The 19,978-nt window shown below is 41.1% G+C and overlaps 1 protein-coding gene across 5 annotated transcripts in view; it reads right to left on the bottom strand.

The window, feature by feature from the left end:
• The window catches only part of mpripa (myosin phosphatase Rho interacting protein a), a 61,002-nt gene that overhangs the window by 7,779 nt on the left and 33,245 nt on the right, over positions 1–19,978 (bottom strand). For 4 of the 5 annotated variants that reach the window (XM_088001023.1, XM_088001020.1, XM_015007072.2 and 1 more), the window contains 12 exons: positions 18,154–18,301; positions 17,958–18,074; positions 15,079–15,135; positions 14,928–14,996; positions 13,919–14,008; positions 12,811–12,920; positions 12,649–12,687; positions 7,065–7,677; positions 6,481–6,597; positions 1,432–5,049; positions 294–441; positions 114–219 (listed from right to left, as the gene is read on the bottom strand). In XM_088001023.1, the coding sequence (XP_087857149.1) occupies positions 114–219; positions 294–441; positions 1,432–5,049; positions 6,481–6,597; positions 7,065–7,677; positions 12,649–12,687; positions 12,811–12,920; positions 13,919–14,008; positions 14,928–14,996; positions 15,079–15,135; positions 17,958–18,074; positions 18,154–18,301 (5,232 nt within the window). The remainder of the gene's footprint in view (positions 1–113; positions 220–293; positions 442–1,431; positions 5,050–6,480; positions 6,598–7,064; positions 7,678–12,648; positions 12,688–12,810; positions 12,921–13,918; positions 14,009–14,927; positions 14,997–15,078; positions 15,136–17,957; positions 18,075–18,153; positions 18,302–19,978) is intronic. The other variant, XM_088001022.1, reaches the window with a different exon arrangement.

Genomic DNA, 19,978 nt, shown 5'->3' on the forward strand with positions numbered 1-19,978 from the left:
ATCCAGACCTAAGTTACTTGGTAATATTTTGGCTTTTTGCAGTGTTTACATTAATTTACTACGATGCGGCTGTAAACCTGCAGCGCGGTGCTAACTCAGGTACTGGGACGTACTCGTACTGCAGGCGGAGCTCGTCGATGTCCGAGTTCAGACCGCTCAGCTGGGAGCGCTGGTTCTTCTCCAGTTCCTCCTTATGTGCGTTTTTCATCGCTTCAATAGCTACATCGAAGAAACGTGTTTAACATCCGTCCAGCTTAACACAAAATGAGCGTGTCCATAAGCTGACTTCTTACCAGCAATAGTAGCAGCGGTTTCTTCAGCCAGCAGTCGCTCTCGCTCCTCCATGAGTTTGGAAATCTCCCTCTGGTGCTGCCGCTGCAGGTCTTCCACCACCTTCTGGTGGGTTTCTTCCATTGCAGCAAAGCCTCGCTCGCACGTCGCCTAGGGAAAGAAAAGGCCCAGCATTTTACGCTTCAGCCTGCTATTTGTCGATGCGTTTCATCACCTGAGATGCGATTTATTTGTGGCTACGCATTAAAGTGCGACGTCTAGGTTGCATGCAGAAATCGTGGCAGAAGGAAAGAAGATGATCTAAAGCTCAGCTACGTTAGTAGAGCAAGTTAAAGCAGCGAAGCTGTTGCCCAGAAGAGTTGAATTTTTACACAAAGACTACTTTATGCCATATATGGATGTGGGAAATGGTATGACTTTTAATTAAAAGTAAAAATGACAAAAGTTTTTGTTTGATCCATCCAGTCAATGATAGATTTCTCCTGGTTTTCTGTTAAAATCTTCTTTATTTGGCTGCTTATTCAAAAACAAAACCTTTATAGTCTAATATCAACAAAATATTAACTTCTCCTTATGTTGGGAAACCAATCCACCTTTCAGTCCAATTCATTTTATTTATTTAGCACCAATTCACAGACAGACAGACAGACGGGTCCAGTTCACATCCAATTTCCATTCAAATAAGCCCAATAAATCAAAAGTCTAATTCAATTTATAACATAAAACAGTCAATTAAGTTGACAATGTAATGCCTGTAGGAAACAATTAACAGGATTTTATGTCTAAGATATTCTCCAGTTAGAAAATATGTTTATCTTCTAAAGAAAGGAAAATAATAGAAAGTATTATTTATCATAACTGCATGGTTTCAAGTGTATTATAAGAATCTTTTTTTGCTATTTTCATCTGAACTTCTGACCTGGGAGAAATCATGTTTAGTGTTGGATCGTCTGAATGGAGCAGCCAGGAGGGACTGAACCAGGAAGTCTGACTTCACGCTGCATTGAATCTGACGGAGCCTTTTAAAATAAAACATCACACCATTTCCCAGTAACAGTAAAATAAATGTCACTATAGCTCGCTAACCGTCTACTTCTCTCTGCTTTAAATATTTAATTTATGTAATGAAAGAAGAAAAACCTTAAGACTCTCAAAGTCTCTCTGGTATTTCTCTCTCAGGCTGGCCACATCCCCCTCCAGGTGCTTGTTCTCCAGCTCGTCCTTCATGCTATTCATCTGCGTCTCCAGCTCCTGGATTCGGTCCTTCAGAACCATCATGGAGTCCAGCTCCAACACGTTTGGCACATCCGCCCTCTTCCCCTCGTCTTCCTCTTCCATTCGAGACTCCACCTCTTCGCAGGGAGGCGAGTTCAGGACCTCAGGGCGTTTGTCGGCACTCTGAAAGCCTTCGACATACTGGGAATGTAACTTATCCAGCTCCTCTCTGTGAAGATGCTGCAGCTCAATGATCCGGTCTCTGAACTGCTCCTCCAGCTTCCTAACGTGACGGTTGTGACGCTCCTCCATGCTGTCGATGTCCGCCAGTAGAACCTCGAGCTTTCTCTGGCTGTCGGCGGCCGTCTCTATGAGCACCAGCTCCGTGGAGGCGCGGCAACGCTCCGCTTGACTGAGCTCGCTTTGGCACTTCTCCTTCAGCTCTTCGGTCTCCTTCTGGAAACGATCCTCCAGCAGAGACACTCGCTCCTGCTGAAGGGTGAGCTGGTTCACGCGTTCGCTCAGCTCACTCTTCAGGGTTTCATTCTCTCTCTGGAGAGCAATCATAGTTTGGGAAAAGTTCTCTTGCTCCTGTCGCAAAGACGCCTCGTATTTTTCTTGGATTTCTACGACCTTGAATGAATGCTGCTGCACCAGAGCTTCCATATCCTGACTGGTCTGCCGACACATGTCCAACTCCTGCTCATGCGTGGCCCGCAGCCTGCATGCCACGTACGCCACCTGGGCCTGAATGAGGGCTTCTCGCATGCAAAGAGAGGCACTTGTGACATTATGGGATGTTTGGTGTCCTAGAACCGCCTGGATCATTTTGGACAGTGCAGGATGGCTTCCACTGCTTTCTATCTCCTCTGCATACCTTTGCAGGATACCTGCTTGTCTTTGGAGCTCGTTAGCCAGGTATTCATGAGTGTTTTGAAAGGATTCAATAGCCTGACCGCCATACGGCATCACACTTGCCAAGTGTCTATCAACGACTTCCTCAGCCAAATCTCTAGCTTCTTCTACTTCAATCTGCTCCATGTAGGGAGCGAGTTCAGGGGGGCGAATGTCAGCCAACTTCTGTTTGCTAATACCGAGGTCCTTTTTCACATCCTTGATCACAGATTTTAAATCAGGTGTTTTTGAAGCATCAATAATTGCTTTAAGAGCCGTTTCCCTTTGATTGAGCCTGAAGTGGGCATCAGCCAACTCCCTTTTGAGTAGTTTGAATTTCTCCTCATAGCAAAGTTTAAGGTTTTCCATGGAGTAAGTGATTTCTGCTTTGAGGAAGGTGTTGACTGTGACGGTTTCAGCTTCGATCTCTTCGATTCCAGCAGCCTCAGATTTCTCAAGGTCCTTCCAGAATGTACTTTCCAACATCAGCTTCCTGGTCAAGACATCCGCGTAAACTATCGCCAAGCAATCCTGTTCACTTGTTTTGACATGCTCCAAGTCTTGCCATATCTCAACAAGAGCTTGCAACAGGTCGGACTTCGAGGTTTGTATCAGCAAAGCCATTTTGTTCAAAACGGCGGCTTCAAAGGACAATGTTTTGGCAAAGAGGAGCAGGGACTCCTTGTCTACGGCCTCTGGGGTTTGAGCAACCGGTGACTGCTCGTCCAACGTCTTCTGACCTTGTCGGATGTGCAGAGAGGCACTAAATAAATCACTCTCTATTTCTGAAAGCGACTGCAGCTGTAAATCAGTGGTACCATGGCAGCCACTGAGCATCGCCCTAACTTTCTCGCGCCCGTTTTCAACATACATCAAGGCGTTGCTATAATGCTCGAGAGCAGAACTACTCCTGGTCTCACTTTCAACACTCCTAATCTCCTCTGGGGAGCAAGGCACGCTTTCCGACACCTTTGGATCGGTATTGGAGACGTTTCCGGGTTCTGCGGCCCGTTGAACGTCAAGATTCTGTGTGAGATTTCGCAGCTTATCCTCGGTGGTGAGCAGCTTTGTTTCTAGTGCGTGTATGATAGCAATGAACTTCTCTGGGTCACTAGTGTGCGAGAGCGCAATGTCAGAGATGTTTTCGTCAGCTGAACTTCTTTGACTGGCCTCTACAACTTCAGGATCAACATATTTTTGGCACTGAATACTTGAAAATCGGATCCTTGGTCTCTTTGCTTCAGATTCTTTATCATCAGAGGATCGCTCCTTCTCGGAAGAGTCACCTATGGACAGGTCTGTGCTTGATGTTTTAACTGCTCCAGTTTTGTCCTGGTCTGAGCGTTGCTTCCTTTCCAAGCAGAGGTCTGCGTAGCCCAGCTGCAGGGCAGTCAGGTGCTGCTCCAACTCTGCAATGCGGTCCTCTGCAACAACCAGTTTGGCTTGCAGATCTTCTTCAGCATCGCAAGGCTCAGTCTTACTGATGAGACTTTGACTCATTTGGCAAAGAAGAACCTCTTTAGCTTGTAGCTTCTGTTCAGTTTCCTCCAAGCTGCTGCCAAGCGCCGTCATTTTGACCAGAGCCTCTTTAAGGTCCGCCTCTTTACGCTCCATCAGCCTTTCATACATCTCTTTAGTCTGCTTGATCTCCTCTTCTTTTTCTCTGAGAAACTGGCTCATCTTCTGAAACTCCTGCGTGGCCCGCTCATATGAATGCTCCAGGGTGTAGTAATCTGCTTCCTCGGTTTCCAGACGACTGCGTAGCTTGTTCACTTCACGGTCCGCCTCTGTGATCTGGTTGAGAAGCTCCTGGCAGCGGCAGGTCAGCTGGCCTTTCTCCTCCTCCAACCTTCGCACAATTTCCCTCAGCGTCTCCATCCTGTCCGTCTTCAGAGCAAGCTGCTCCTGCAGCTTCAACATTTCCTCCTTGTGCTCCTTCCCACCTGACGCCCGTCTCCCTCTAAGCAAAGCCTCAACCTGTTGCTCAGCCTCCAACAACCTGTCTTCTACTTCCTTCTGTGCAGATTCGGCCTCCGCCAATCTTCTGCACAGGTTCTGTCTCTCTCTCTCATGTTTCTCTTGCATGATCCGTTGCTCGTTCCTCAACCGTTCCTCCTTTAGTGCCTGGCCCTCTTCGGTAGCGGCTAGCCGAGCCGCTACCTCTTGCAGCCTCTCTTGCAACCTCTGTATCTCTTTCACGTGATCTCGTTGCAGGGCCTGCTGGCGCTCCAGGTGCCTGAGGGCCTGGTTCCTCTCCAACAGGCTTGCCTCAACTTCCCGGAGTCTGTCTTCGCTGTCCTTCAGCTGGGCTCGCAAGGTGGCCTCGTTGCGGCCGTATTCCTCCTCTTGTTCCTTTGAGCGCTCCTGTTCCAGTTTGAGCTCGTTGCGCATTCGAGCCACAGCTTGTTCGCTCGCTACGATTTCCGCCATTGCAGATGCAAGTTTGGTTTGCAGAGCCTGAATGTCGGTCTCATGGCGGTCTACGGCATCCTGAGCTTCGGTGTAGCTGCGTCTTAACGTCCGGATCTGCTGCTGAGCGAGATCCTGCTTGCGCTTTTGGGACTCCAGCTCGCCCTGCAAGTCTTGGTTGAGCTTGTGTAACTGTTGCCATGGCACTTTGCGTGGCGATGAGGAAGGCGGTGTTGCACTCTTGAAAAGATCATGAGACATTTTCATTAATGACATCGCCCTATCTCACCCACCATTTACAGAGAACCACATCTCAGGGTTTAGCAGAGAAATAAGTTTTCTCCTTTCTTGCGAATATTTCTGTTTATTTGAAGTTTTTTTTAGCAAGCTTCCACTGTGCTTTTTCAGGGTTCACTTGAAAAAAGAGAAAAACCTAAAAGAACTACATCCTTTCAGACTTAATGCTAACATAGAGTTTCTGAAAAAAACATGTTGCAGGAATAAAAGAGTGAAAAACATGCAGAAACCAAGCTGGGAGGCACACATGCAGACAGAAGGAAAAAGCACAGCGCGAAGCGTACGGATCAGGACTCTTACCTTAAACTCAACAGATCAAATCAGTTATTTTCCCAGGAGATGTGAAACTCGATTAGGACAAGTTAGAGAAAACTCATGCTTCAAAAAACACCACAACCATGCATTTCAGTTCGAGAGACGAAGCAACAACTCCCGTTAGAAGACTGGTTTTAAAAAATATACACGTCTTTCACACAAAAATCTGTAACAAAAACAGTTTTTATTTTACTTTATGAGGTACAAAAAGCCTCACCAGGACTTCAACAACCGAAAGGTTTGCTAAAATTACATGTGGCCGGTTCACTGGGTTCGTATAACCTTCAGTAAAATCACTCACAACAGGAACCGAGTGAAACAGGAGGGTGGGTGTTACGTAAAAGCAACGTTTTTGAGCCAATTTCAAGGCATCCGATACGCCTTTGTCTAAAGTCAAAACACTTTCAGTCACTTTTGACATGCAGACTTTTTATAGCAACTGAATATAACAGTTACTTGATTTTTTTTACAGTTTTATTGGCTCTAGTGGCCTTTATGTGATCGTTAATTGACAGGAAAGTTGGTAATGAGAGAAGGGGAAAGACATGGGGCAAAGGTCGCCAGGCTGGGAATCGAACCTGCGACGGCCGCGTCCAGGACTAAGGCCTTCATACATGGGTTGTGCTGAACCCCTGCACCACCACAGCACACCCCCAGTTCCTTGATTTTGCTGTAAAATGTCAGTTTGTGCCTGAGAAATAAGAAGACTAATTTTGTGTTTCAGGTGAGAGAATCACAGAAGGACCGAGTACACATCCCTGAGGTACTCCTGCTCTCACTCTGAAGGAGCCAACGTTTTGAAGAAATTTCTGATATACAAGGCATTTTCATAACAACTGAAGGAGACTTGATTGTGTTATAAAATGGGACCATGTGCCTGGAAAATACATAACAAGCCCCTTTAATAAAACCTTTTTCCAAGTAAATACAATTCTGAAAGAAAATGTCTCCATTTAGTCCCAGAAATGAACGAAGACTGGACAAGTCCTGATGTTTTAGACCTGTAAATGTTTCTGACTGATAGCTGGTGAACAGCTGAAGCAGCTGCGTGTGACGTACCTGCAGGACGTATCCCTCCCTGGCGCTCTGCTCCCGGCCCAGAGCGTCCTCCAGCTGCTCCTTCAGCAGGATGTTCTGCTCCTGCAGCCGGTCCAGCTCCTGCTGCTTCTGTCCCAACTGGAAGACACATTTATTCCTGCTTAACCAGCAGAACCAGCAGTTTCCATCGTAGTTTCTAATGGTTCCTGATTAACATTTTCAAGCAAAATGCCCAGATTTTAGAGTTAATAAGTTAAATAATGAACAGGTAAAATGTTCACATTAATGTGTCAGGAAACGGTGGAAACTACGGCGCAGTATCAGAGCCGGGCGAAGAAAAAGCATCTTAGAATAAAGTCATAATAACATGAGAATAAAGTGATGTCAGAAGAAAAATGTTATTAAAGAATAAAGTCATAAAATAAGAATACAACTTATAAATAAAGACTTTATTCTTGTGATTTCATGAGAATAAAATCATAATATTACAAAATTAAATCACAATATGAGAATAAAGTGATAATATTAACAGAATAAAGTTGTACAATAACAAGTCATAATGTTACGTCCTTGTTCTCATATTTTCGTCATATTTTAAGTCTCACCTCCTTGTCCAGCAGCTCCGCTAGCTCGTTAGCCGGCAGTCGCTCGGCGGTTCCTGCAGTCGTGGAAATCGGGACCTGCTTCTCCTCTCTCAGCGGCGTCGTCTCCACCTGATGCCACCGCTGTTCGATTTCCTGTCTGACGTCTGGAGCGACGCCGTCCGTCGCGTCGGCGCCCCTCGGCCTGATCGCCCTGTGGTCGACGTCCATTTTGCCCGGCTCCTCTGGGGACGGCTCGTCTTTCGCGTCTGCAGCGGGCGGAGCCGATACGGACGAGGTTTGCAGGGAGGAGGAAGACGCGGGTGAGGAGGCCAGCGAGGAGGCGGAGGAGGAGGGCGAGCAGGAGGAGGTGGTGGAGAACGCCGAGCTGAGGTCGACCGTGTCCGCTCGCTCTTTCGCCGGCTTCTCCTTCCTCTCCACTTTGAATTCGGTCCAGTCAAAGGTTTTGGAGCGGCCCTCTCGCCGGCGCTCACGGACTCCTTTCCTACGCGGCTCAGACGGAGGAGTGGCGGCGTTGCTGCCCGGCGACTGCTTGGAGTCGTCCGACTTGGGGTCAGAGGTCACCTGAGAGGGCTCCAACATCACATGGCTCTTTATGTTTTCATCAGGGATGGATCTGGATCAACAAACAGTGAAGACAGATTTAATGGAGGAGAGTTTTAAACCTGCACCAGTTCAAACAGTCAAAATAAAATAAACACGACGGCGAATTAGAGGCTTATAGAGACAGGAGTAAATTTATGGGCTTTCCAGACAAAACAAGAAAATGGAAGACAAATTTAAAATTTGCTGTAAAAAACTCAGAAACTTTGTGATTGATCTCAGAAATTTGAGGAAAAGAAAAACTTTGCTAGATTTAACTCAAATTTTTTGAAAAAAAACTTTTTTCTGCGTTTGTCTAAATTATTTCATTTCTGAATCTCAGAAATTTTTTATTTTTTCTCAAATGTTTCTAAGATTGTCAAAAGTTTAGATTTTTATTTAACATATTTCTGACTTTTTAAACAGAAATTTCTTATTTTTTTCTACAAACTTTATTAATCTCAAAACTTCTGAGTGTATTTAGATTTATCGTAGATTTAACGTCTGAGATTAATCTAAAAATGTCTGAGTTTTTTGTTGGAAATTTACTCCTTTTTCATCTGCAGTGGCTCCAACACGCCGTCGTAAATCACAGCCTCTTCCAGCTGTGAGTTCACAGAGTTTCTGCAGATCCAACTGAGATTTAAGATTTTTAAAACTTTTCCATGATCAGTTATGATTCCAGTCACCTGAACCAGAATGAGCAGCAAATATAATCCTTTATTTAAACCTTGAACTGATTTTATTGTTTCCTTTGTTGACATTGTTTAAACCAAACGTGTTAAAAGTATAAAAAAATGCAGAAATTATCTGAGAAACAGAATTTTTGGGTTTTAACCCTTTGTCAGCCACAAACATAAAAATTAACAGACATAATGAAAATAAATCTATATCTAAAGGATATTTAAGTTTAAATTATCTGAAATGAATCAACTTTTCAATAATATTACAATTTGTATATATATAACCATATTTCTTTTACTACTTTATGTGCAATTACAGAAGAAAATTGGCTAAATTAAAATAAAAATATTCACATGATAAGAATTTCTGCTTTGTTTACATCACCAGTAGCACAATGGCTGCTGATACCTATGCAGTCGCCACATGCTTGCTCTGCTGTACAGACTCTGGTAGAAACAAAATGTTATGTTTAGATCGTGTGACCTGCAGAAACCCTGAATCAGCACCGTAAACAGAGCCTAGTCAAAGTATCAGAAACATTTATAAGACAGACGAAGCGACGAAAGCAGCGCCGATAATCTGAGGAAAGCGTCAACGTAAACCTCTAGAAGAGGAATGAGAGGAATCTGGTGGCGGGAAGAAGATAACAGATGTGTGGAAGTGAAACGAGACAGAATCCAGATCAGCACTTAAATGGGTCATTAAATGTGAGGTCAAAGGTCAAATGGGCCGGGGTTAACAGCGGAGCAACAGGGTGTGAGTTTTCTATAAAGAGACGACCTGGAGACAAACATACAAACTAAGAGATTTATTATTATTATTACAAGAATAAAATCGTAATATAATGAGAATTAATATGCAAAGTTACCAGAATACAACTTCATTATGGTAATACTGTGTGGTAGTACTACGTGGTAGTACTATGTGGTAATACTATGTGGTAGTACTATGTGGTAGTACTATGTGGTAATACTATGTGGTAGTACTATGTGGTAGTACTATGTGGTAATACTATGTGGTAGTACTATGTGGTAGTACTATGTGGTAATACTATGTGGTAGTACTATGTGGTAGTACTATGTGGTAATACTATGTGGTAGTACTATGTGGTAGTACTATGTGGTAGTACTATGTGGTAATACTATGTGGTAGTACTATGTGGTAATACTATGTGGTAATACTATGTGGTAGTACTATGTGGTAGTACTATGTGGTAATACTATGTGGTAGTACTATGTGGTAGTACTATGTGGTAGTACTATGTGGTAGTACTATGTGGTAGTACTATGTGGTAATACTATGTGGTAATACTATGTGGTAGTACTATGTGGTAGTACTATGTGGTAGTACTATGTGGTAGTACTATGTGGTAGTACTATGTGGTAATACTATGTGGTAGTACTATGTGGTAGTACTATGTGGTAGTACTATGTGGTAATACTATGTGGTAGTACTATGTGGTAGTACTATGTGGTAGTACTATGTGGTAGTACTATGTGGTAGTACTATGTGGTAATACTATGTGGTAGTACTATGTGGTAGTACTATGTGGTAATACTATGTGGTAGTACTATGTGGTAGTACTATGTGGTAGTACTATGTGGTAGTACTATGTGGTAATACTATGTGGTAGTACTATGTGGTAGTACTATGTGGTAGTACTATGTGGTAGTACTATGTGGTAGTACTATGTGGTAGTACTATGTGGTAGTACTATGTGGTAATACTATGTGGTAGTACTATGTGGTAGTACTATGTGGTAGTACTATGTGGTAATACTATGTGGTAGTACTATGTGGTAGTACTATGTGGTAGTACTATGTGGTAGTACTATGTGGTAGTACTATGTGGTAGTACTATGTGGTAATACTATGTGGTAGTACTATGTGGTAATACTATGTGGTAGTACTATGTGGTAATACTATGTGGTAATACTATGTGGTAGTACTATGTGGTAGTACTATGTGGTAGTACTATGTGGTAATACTATGTGGTAGTACTATGTGGTAATACTATGTGGTAATACTATGTGGTAGTACTATGTGGTAATACTATGTGGTAATACTATGTGGTAATACTATGTGGTAGTACTATGTGGTAGTACTATGTGGTAATACTATGTGGTAGTACTATGTGGTAGTACTATGTGGTAATACTATGTGGTAGTACTATGTGGTAGTACTATGTGGTAATACTATGTGGTAGTACTATGTGGTAGTACTATGTGGTAGTACTATGTGGTAGTACTATGTGGTAGTACTATGTGGTAATACTATGTGGTAGTACTATGTGGTAGTACTATGTGGTAATACTATGTGGTAGTACTATGTGGTAGTACTATGTGGTAGTACTATGTGGTAGTACTATGTGGTAATACTATGTGGTAGTACTATGTGGTAGTACTATGTGGTAGTACTATGTGGTAGTACTATGTGGTAGTACTATGTGGTAGTACTATGTGGTAGTACTATGTGGTAATACTATGTGGTAGTACTATGTGGTAGTACTATGTGGTAGTACTATGTGGTAATACTATGTGGTAGTACTATGTGGTAGTACTATGTGGTAGTACTATGTGGTAGTACTATGTGGTAGTACTATGTGGTAGTACTATGTGGTAGTACTATGTGGTAATACTATGTGGTAGTACTATGTGGTAATACTATGTGGTAGTACTATGTGGTAATACTATGTGGTAATACTATGTGGTAGTACTATGTGGTAGTACTATGTGGTAGTACTATGTGGTAATACTATGTGGTAGTACTATGTGGTAATACTATGTGGTAATACTATGTGGTAGTACTATGTGGTAATACTATGTGGTAATACTATGTGGTAATACTATGTGGTAGTACTATGTGGTAGTACTATGTGGTAATACTATGTGGTAGTACTATGTGGTAGTACTATGTGGTAATACTATGTGGTAGTACTATGTGGTAATACTATGTGGTAATACTATGTGGTAGTACTATGTGGTAGTACTATGTGGTAGTACTATGTGGTAATACTATGTGGTAATACTATGTGGTAATACTATGTGGTAGTACTATGTGGTAGTACTATGTGGTAGTACTATGTGGTAGTACTATGTGGTAATACTATGTGGTAGTACTATGTGGTAATACTATGTGGTAATACTATGTGGTAGTACTATGTGGTAGTACTATGTGGTAGTACTATGTGGTAGTACTATGTGGTAATACTATGTGGTAGTACTATGTGGTAGTACTATGTGGTAGTACTATGTGGTAATACTATGTGGTAATACTATGTGGTAGTACTATGTGGTAATACTATGTGGTAGTACTATGTGGTAGTACTATGTGGTAATACTATGTGGTAATACTATGTGGTAGTACTATGTGGTAATACTATGTGGTAGTACTATGTGGTAATACTATGTGGTAATACTATGTGGTAATACTATGTGGTAATACTATGTGGTAGTACTATGTGGTAATACTATGTGGTAATACTATGTGGTAGTACTATGTGTTTTTACCAGTATTGTCATACAACTTTCTGTTTAATCTCGTAGGATTTTCTCAAAATATTCTGACTTTTCTTGTATAATTACCAGTTTTGTTGTGTTTTAATTACTATTCTGTTAATATTTTGACATTATTCTGATATTTTTACAGATTAAAAGATTTATTCTGGTAATCCTACTTAATTATTAATATAATTGTTTTTATATTATGACAACTTTATTCTCTTATTATGATTATTCTTGTACTACTACAACTTTTTTTCTCGTATTACTGAGACTTTGTTAAAATTTTAAACTTTATTCTCATTATTACGGCTTTATTTTGTGTAAGTACAATTATTCTGGTATCTTTATAACTTTACTGTTGTACAACTTTAATCTTGCAATATTATAATAAAATTCCTCTTTATTCTGTTATTTTTTATCATATTATGAATGACAATTTTGTCTCAATGTAACATTTTTTGTGTTATTCCAACTTTATTCTAAAAATATTTTTACTTGATTCTCATTAAGAATATTATTCTAGTATTATCATGACTTTAATTCTCATATTACATCTATTCTGGCAATATTATGACTTTATTCTCATAATTATTATTCCTGTTTTTCCTGTGCTGGCCCTAACACTGCATCATAAAGAACAGTAATACTGCAGTCAGTGTCAGGTCTGTCTGTCTGTCTGAACCGGCTGTTTGCTCTGCAGCATCAGTTTTATTCTGGCCTCTGCTGAAGCACATGAGTCACATGACCACAAGCACGCCGGGACGGACACTGCTGAGCGATTACATCACGGCTTGAAATTCAACACACAAGCGCTCCAACCTGGGCTTCAGAACGGACAGTTTCAGAGAGATGTTTTTCCTGGAAGTGGGCAGAAAACACCGGAAGAAGGAAGAGAAAGAAGGGGAGAGTGGGTGAGGAGGGGCAGGAGGCGGCGTTTAGATAAATGAGGCGTCTGCCGGCGTTGACCGGGCCGGGGATTACCGCGTGACGTCGGGGGCGACGGTGGGCCGGACGTTCTTCATGATGGCCTGGATCCAGTTGCGGCGGATCCCAGAGGTCATGGCGGACAGCGTGCAGGCGCCGTCCTTACACTGGGAGCAGGCAGGCACAGCGTTTCATCAGAAAACACATTTCAGGTGTTCAAAACCAAAAATAATCACACAAAACGGCATGAAACGGTAAAATTAAACCGCTTTAAAGCATTTCAGGTGAATTTGGAGACAAAATAAAAACAGATGAACTAAAGAAGGTAGTTTCAGTTCACTATTATTATGTATTAATGTTATTAATGATGTCTTGTTACAGTTTTCAGCCTTCTGCAGCTGCGAGAAGGTAAACTAGCATATGACAAAATGTTCTGTTTCACATAACACAACTTTGATAATTATAACTTTCCCAAAACGGGTAAAGCTAACTAACAATAAGAAAAGTATGTCTGTGTCTTTAATGAAGTTTATGAAAATATCCTTGATTTTTTGTGGAATTCTGACTTTTTTTGCCTCAGAATTCTGAATTTTTCTCAGAATTTTTCTCAGAATTCTGAATTTTTCTCAGAATTTTTCTCAGAATTCTGAATTTTTCTGACTTTTGATCTCAGAAGAGTCTGAATCCTTAGAAAAGGTCAGAATCTGGAGAAAAAAAAGTTTAATTCAAGTTGATTAAAATCTGATTTTCCATAAATTAAATCTTGAAAAACCAAAATCTCCATGAACCAATAAAACCGATTCGCCGCCCCGCCTCCTCTAGACTAACGCTACCAAACGGGCGACTGTGTTGGTATTTTTGCTCCACTGAATTATGATTAATCGGATTCCCTCTGGATGTTTTCCCTGCGGTTCCTCATGTAAACAAAGACGGGTCTGGCTGCGCGGATTAAGAGAGGAAGAGGTGGCGACGGCTGCATCTAATTTAAAACACACTGATGTCACAGAGATGGCAAACCAAAGTGCCATCCTCCATGTCAGACAATAAGCAGCGAGGAAGCCTGATACCAGAACCACGGGGAGTCTGAGGTTGTTTATAGACGGGCAGATTCATGTTCAGATTAACAACGCCGCATCAGAAACGACCAGAAAACATCGACACTCACAAGGATCTGGAAGCCGTAGTTCCTCTGGACGGGAAACTCCTTGACATCGTAACATGTGGAGAGGTCGATTTCGCCATCCAGCTCTGAGGCCTGAAAGAAAACGGGTCAGAATCAGGAGAGAATTAACATTTTAGGGCTTAAAGTGCCCAGTTTATTCTATAGCAGCTGCTGCATTTCCATTACAAACTAGTTCAAATCTTTGTTGATATTCTGCTAATGTTACCACCGCAGTGTTTCTATTAAATAAGAATTTAAATTACAATCACACATGAAAAAGTTTGATCATTAAAAACATGTTGCAGCACTTCCTGTCGTCTTCTTCTTGGTTTCCACCAGTAGTAACATCTGGTTGTTGATCATGTGACTCGTGTGATGCGATTTATAAAATCAACCAAACTTACCTGGCCAAAACAAACACCTCATCCTAGCGCCAAAACTTTACGTTTTTTCAAACTTTACGTTTTTCCATTAAGCAAATTTATTTTCAAAAAGTCGAATTGTGCAACTATATGGTCAATGGAAACACAGCTGTTGTTACCTTCAGTTTATATATCAAATACGACTTAAAAGAAATCTGACTTCCTAATTTATCATCTTGAAACTGGGCCTCTGTCTCTTTAAGAAACTCCTGCTCTTTCTGAAGCTCCGCCTCCAGGAAGTCATCCCAACATGGCTCCTCTATTAACCCTTTAACATTTTTACAGGCGTTGCTCTGAGCAGCAGCTCCTATAATGAGCTCAGCAGCTGGTTGCTAATTGCTGCTGGCTAGTCTGAAGGAGCTGATGTGGGAGGAGCTTCACCTGGGAGGCGGAGCTAGGTCCACCCAGGTTTTTGGTTGCCATGGAGATTAAAGGATTTCTCAGACATGCATGAAAGAATCAAATCAACACTTCATGTTTGTTTTTGATGAGGGAAAAACATTGAAACACGATTTAAAGCAAAAAGAAAAAATCCATTTTACATGACACTGCCTCTTTAATTCAGCTTTAAAGAACAATAAACTCCTCACCTCCTCAGCGATCGAATCTTTGTAGAACCTCAGGTTCTGGTCTGTCAGCACAAACCAGTGTTTCTTCCACTAAAGAGAAAAATAAAAGTCGGTTACATTAAATCAGCCAAGCAGCAGAGGAGATTTAATCCTGCTAATGAGTCAAATTTACCACTCCGTCTTCATAAAGCTTCGTCATCCATCCTTTCTTAAAGTTCAGCAAATCCGGCTGCAGAAAAAGCAAATAGATAATAATAATAATATTTATCATTTAATTAGAGAGACAGAAAAAATCTATTATATAGAGAATCGCAATTCCAAGTATTCAAAATGCTCAACAAATCTTTCTTTTTTTTATTGCTAAATTATATTTTGAATAAGTTCTTGATAATTATAGTTTTTATTTAAGGAAAAAGTTTGTTTTTAAAATACATAATAAAATAAATAAAATAATAAAATTGATTATTTAACAAACTACTCCATCCAGTATCATTAAATACAAATAAAACCGTGAGAAAAATAAAGTTTATAAAGAATATTCACATTAAAGTGTGATGTAAATATAAATACATAAAATAAAATAGAAAGAAGCATGCACATAGAAATATGTACATTTGCAATCAATAAATCTAAAAATGAGTCCAGAAAACATTTAGTGTTTTTAAACTATGATTTAAAAACACTCAGATTTGGCCATTTTAAATGTTACGTTTCATTTTTTATTAATGTGTTGATGTGTCTTTAAGTTATCAAATAAATTTGTAATTAATTTATGCCTGTGTTTTAAAAGAAACAAACATTTAAGTGAACTCAGCATGTTTTTTCTGTATCGTATTGGCCGATACTAAACCACCGATATCGGTATCGGAAGTGAAAAAGTGAATCGGTTCGTCCATAAAAAATCCCACTGAAATTAATTTTTAAACCAATATTTATAAGAAGATGCACAGAAGGATAATTAGTTATATTTTCTGACAGTCAGGTTGTTATAAGTAGGAAATTTTAAAATCACATATTGATTTAAAAATAGATAAAAATCCTATTTTTTTCTTTTCTTTAATGTTTTTCAGTGTTCTGAGTTTGATTCATATTGAACATAAAGGGCTTTAAAATAAATATCTGAAACTGTTTGCTACACGTTCCTCCAGTTTCTGCAGAGAAATGTCCGACAGAAAACCTGATAATCTTTGGGGCCGATAAAGTTGTGAAGCGTTTGCTCGTTAAGTTCGGAAGCGGAGCCTCGACTGCAGACTGAGTGGCGGGACCTGGACCGTCCCTGTGAAACACAAACTGCTGCCTTGGAGCAACCTGCAGGCCGTTTATAGACGCCAAACTCAGAACATTCGTCTAGAAATGAGCCGTGTGATCGGCGGCGGTACCTTGTTTTGGTTGAGTTTCATCCGGTGAGGAGTCACCGCCTGGCACAGAGTCATTCTGATCGCCTTTAACTCATTTGTTGACAATCTGTTTCTGTCTCTGCCACGCAACTCTGCCTGCTTCTGAGCTGGTTATTTATAATCGCAGCAGTGGCGGCAGTGGTGTATGTAGACGTGTGCATGAGGGGGCGGGGGGTTTGGCAGCTGCAGCCGGGACACAGAAATCAGCCACACGCTGACTGGATTACCCCGAAACAGGCCGCAGAGTCAGACTGGGAGTCACCGATGCAGATTTAAGCAGATTCACTGCACAAACACAAAATATTAACAAGTAGTTTTGTTCTGGTTTCCAGTGCAAATATCTTAGTGAGCTTAAAAGATGACAAAACTAACTTACAACTAACTTTTCAGCAAGATATAGGAACTTGTTTTGATTAAATAGTTCCTTAATATTGGTGAGAAACTTCTAGTTCTACTGGCGCCGTTACCTAGCAACGCCAGCCGAGCCCAGCAGTTACCTAGCAACGCCAGCCGAGCCCAGCCGTTACCTAGCAACGCCAGCCGAGCCCAGCCGTTACCTAGCAACCAAGTTCTAGCTCCACTGGCTGATTATTTCACTTATAAGACATTTTTTCCAGTGTTATAAGAGCAATTACAAACCAGAGAAACCTGAGCATTTCTATCAATATTAAGAAATTATTGACTTAAACAAGCTTCTATATCTTGTAAATTAGTTTTGTACAAAGATATTTGCACTAGAAACTGTACAAAAATATTTGGTAAAATGTTGTGTTTGCAGTGTTGATAGCTGCAGAAATGCTTTTTTAAATTTTGTTTTCAGAATTTATAGCCAGGATTTTTTTTTTAACCCCTATTACACTTGTTTTTATGAACCCTTTGGGATGGATGGTTGATGGATGGTTGATGGATGGATGGATGGATGATTGATGGATGGTTGGATGGATGGATGATGGATGGATGCATGGATGGATGATGGATGGTTGGATGGATGGATGGATGGATGATTGATGGATGGTTGGATGGATGGATGATGGATGGATGCATGGATGGATGATGGATGGTTGGATGGATGGATGGTTGATGGATGATTGATGGATGGTTGGATGGATGGATGATGGATGGATGCATGGATGGATGATGGATGGTTGATGGATGGATGGATGGATGGATGGATGGATGCATGGATGGATGATTGATGGATGGTTGGATGGATGGATGATGGATGGATGCATGGATGGATGATGGATGGTTGGATGGATGGATGGATGGTTGATGGATGGATGGATGGATGGATGATGGATGGATGGATGATTGATGGATGGATGGATGGATGGATGATGGATGGATGGATGGATGGATGGATGGATGGATGGATGATTGATGGATGGATGATGGATGGATGCATGGATGGATGATGGATGGTTGGATGGATGGATGGATGGATGGATGATGGATGGATGGATGGAGGATGGATGGATGGATGCATGGATGGATGATGGATGGTTGGATGGATGGATGGATGGATGGATGGATGGATGATGGATGGATGATGGATGGATGGATGGATGGATGGATGGATGGATGATGGATGGATGGATGGACTGACAGACGGACAGACAGATGTTCAGCTGGTGCTTTTAGTCGCCACACTGACCGTCATTGAAGACTCTGAGGCTCTGCGGTCCAGAGACTTTGCTCTTCTTAAGTTGAGGAAGTTGGAGCTGGAGACGTCCGGCGCCAAGCGGTCCTTCCCCGTGTCCAGTGACATCTCCTAAAATCACAAAACCATCAGAAACCGAAGGCGTCCGGCTTCACTTCAGCACTAATCAACCATCAGGACAGCGGCGTACGTGTTTCCCATCCAGACACCGTCTCTCGCTCCGGCTTTGTCTCTGGGTCGCCGTCGTGTTAGCCGAGGTGTCATGGCCGCCGCTGCTGCTTGTGTCCATACGCTCCACTGATTGGTTCTCCTCAAACCGGCCGATGATCTGAGATCTCCTACAAAAACAAACAAACAAAAAACAAAAAAACGCACCACTCAGTCATTTCTTCAAAAACTATGGAGCCCCCTAGTGGACATGGAGAATTATTTTCTGTACGTTCAATCACAATTATAGATCTATTATAGAATAGAATATAATTTATTGATCCTCCATGGGAAATTATTATTTGTTGACAAGCTAGTCCCATCCAAGTGCTAATTATTAGTAAATAGAAATATAACCACAACATTTCTAAAAATATATATACAAGTGTGAGAATATACGTATTTAAATATGATTAAATATTAAATAAATTAAATAACACCAATACACGGCATAGTGTGTTAGAGATAAACAGCACATTTAAAACCTTCTACATTCTTAACTCTTTGTTGAAAATTAATCTAACTTTGTGTTCATGTTTGTGAAAGGTTAAGATGGGATTGCACATAAAACTGTCATTGCATAATAACATGAAAACAATAGAAATTCCCCCCATGTCCTCTAGGGGGCTCCATAAAAAACAGATGAAAGTCAATATAAATAAGAACACAGAATACCAAAAATATTACAATATGAGAGTTTTGATGAGTTAAAACCAGAATTAAGGAAAACTGTCAATGTTTTTCAATATTAATGTCCTTTTGTTGTTGAATAACGGTAATAACTCCACAAAGATGCACCTACAGCTGAACAGTGGCGTTAAATGATGAAAGAGGAAATAATTATTCCAAGAATGGCTCATTATACATATTGCCGAGGCAGCAGCAATGAAAACAGTCAACGTTACCTGAAGGCACTGCAACTCGTAAGAGCAAATGTCTTAGAAATGAGTAACTCAATCTGGAGAGGTTAAACTGAATGTACAAAGGAAATGAGGTGAAACGGTGCGAGTGTGCGCTCCCAGCTGGTGCAGAGATGAAATGAGAGAAAGCAGGAATCAGCGGTGACCAGCAGGGGGCAGCAGGGGGTGGAAGGGTTGGCTGGGCTTTAGCTCTGAGAAGCTCGGTTCACAAGCCCTGGAAAAGATCGAAACAACAAAAGAAACTAGCAAGGCAGCAGGAGCAAAAGGTAGAAAGCACCAGAAAATGAGCATTTATCTCCCCAGAACCGAACCCAGTGGAGCGCAACGGCAGCAAGCAGGAGCAAACAGAGTAAAGACACAGAGTGGTGCTAAACTACTGGAAAGCTGAATGTTTAAAGCATGGCAGGAACTAGTTATATCAGTGGTGGGCACTGCTAATGCAGAGCTAATATTTTAGTTAGTACTTTAGCTTTCTTTGAAAATGTTTAGCGCACCAAATGTTCAATTAGTTTATTAGATCTTTATATTCATGCTTTTATTTTGAAGTCTGTTTAGGGAGTAGTTCACCTTTTCAATGCTGCTGAAAGTTACGTTTAAGTCAGTTTGGCACTAGAACAAAGATTTATAGGAAGATTTAGATTTTCTAGTGTGATGGAAAAGAAAATTCAATAAAAAATTTGTTTAAAGACAATGCGAAATTCAATCTAATTGTTTTTCCTCCATATCCCCCAAATGTTTAACTCTTGCGCCCTCTAGGGGACGGGAGCCTCCTTTTTGCTTCAGAGTTACCAAACCCAACGTTTTAGTTAGCAGTGCCCACCACTGCTACATACAGTCTAAAGCTCTTAATATTCAGGTTAATAAATCTCCTGCAGTAAATGCATTTCA

The sequence above is a fragment of the Poecilia mexicana genome, unplaced genomic scaffold (genome assembly GCF_051168715.1).
Source record: "Poecilia mexicana isolate PSO_F unplaced genomic scaffold, ASM5116871v1 scaffold_19, whole genome shotgun sequence".
NCBI classification, from domain to species: domain Eukaryota; kingdom Metazoa; phylum Chordata; class Actinopteri; order Cyprinodontiformes; family Poeciliidae; genus Poecilia; species Poecilia mexicana.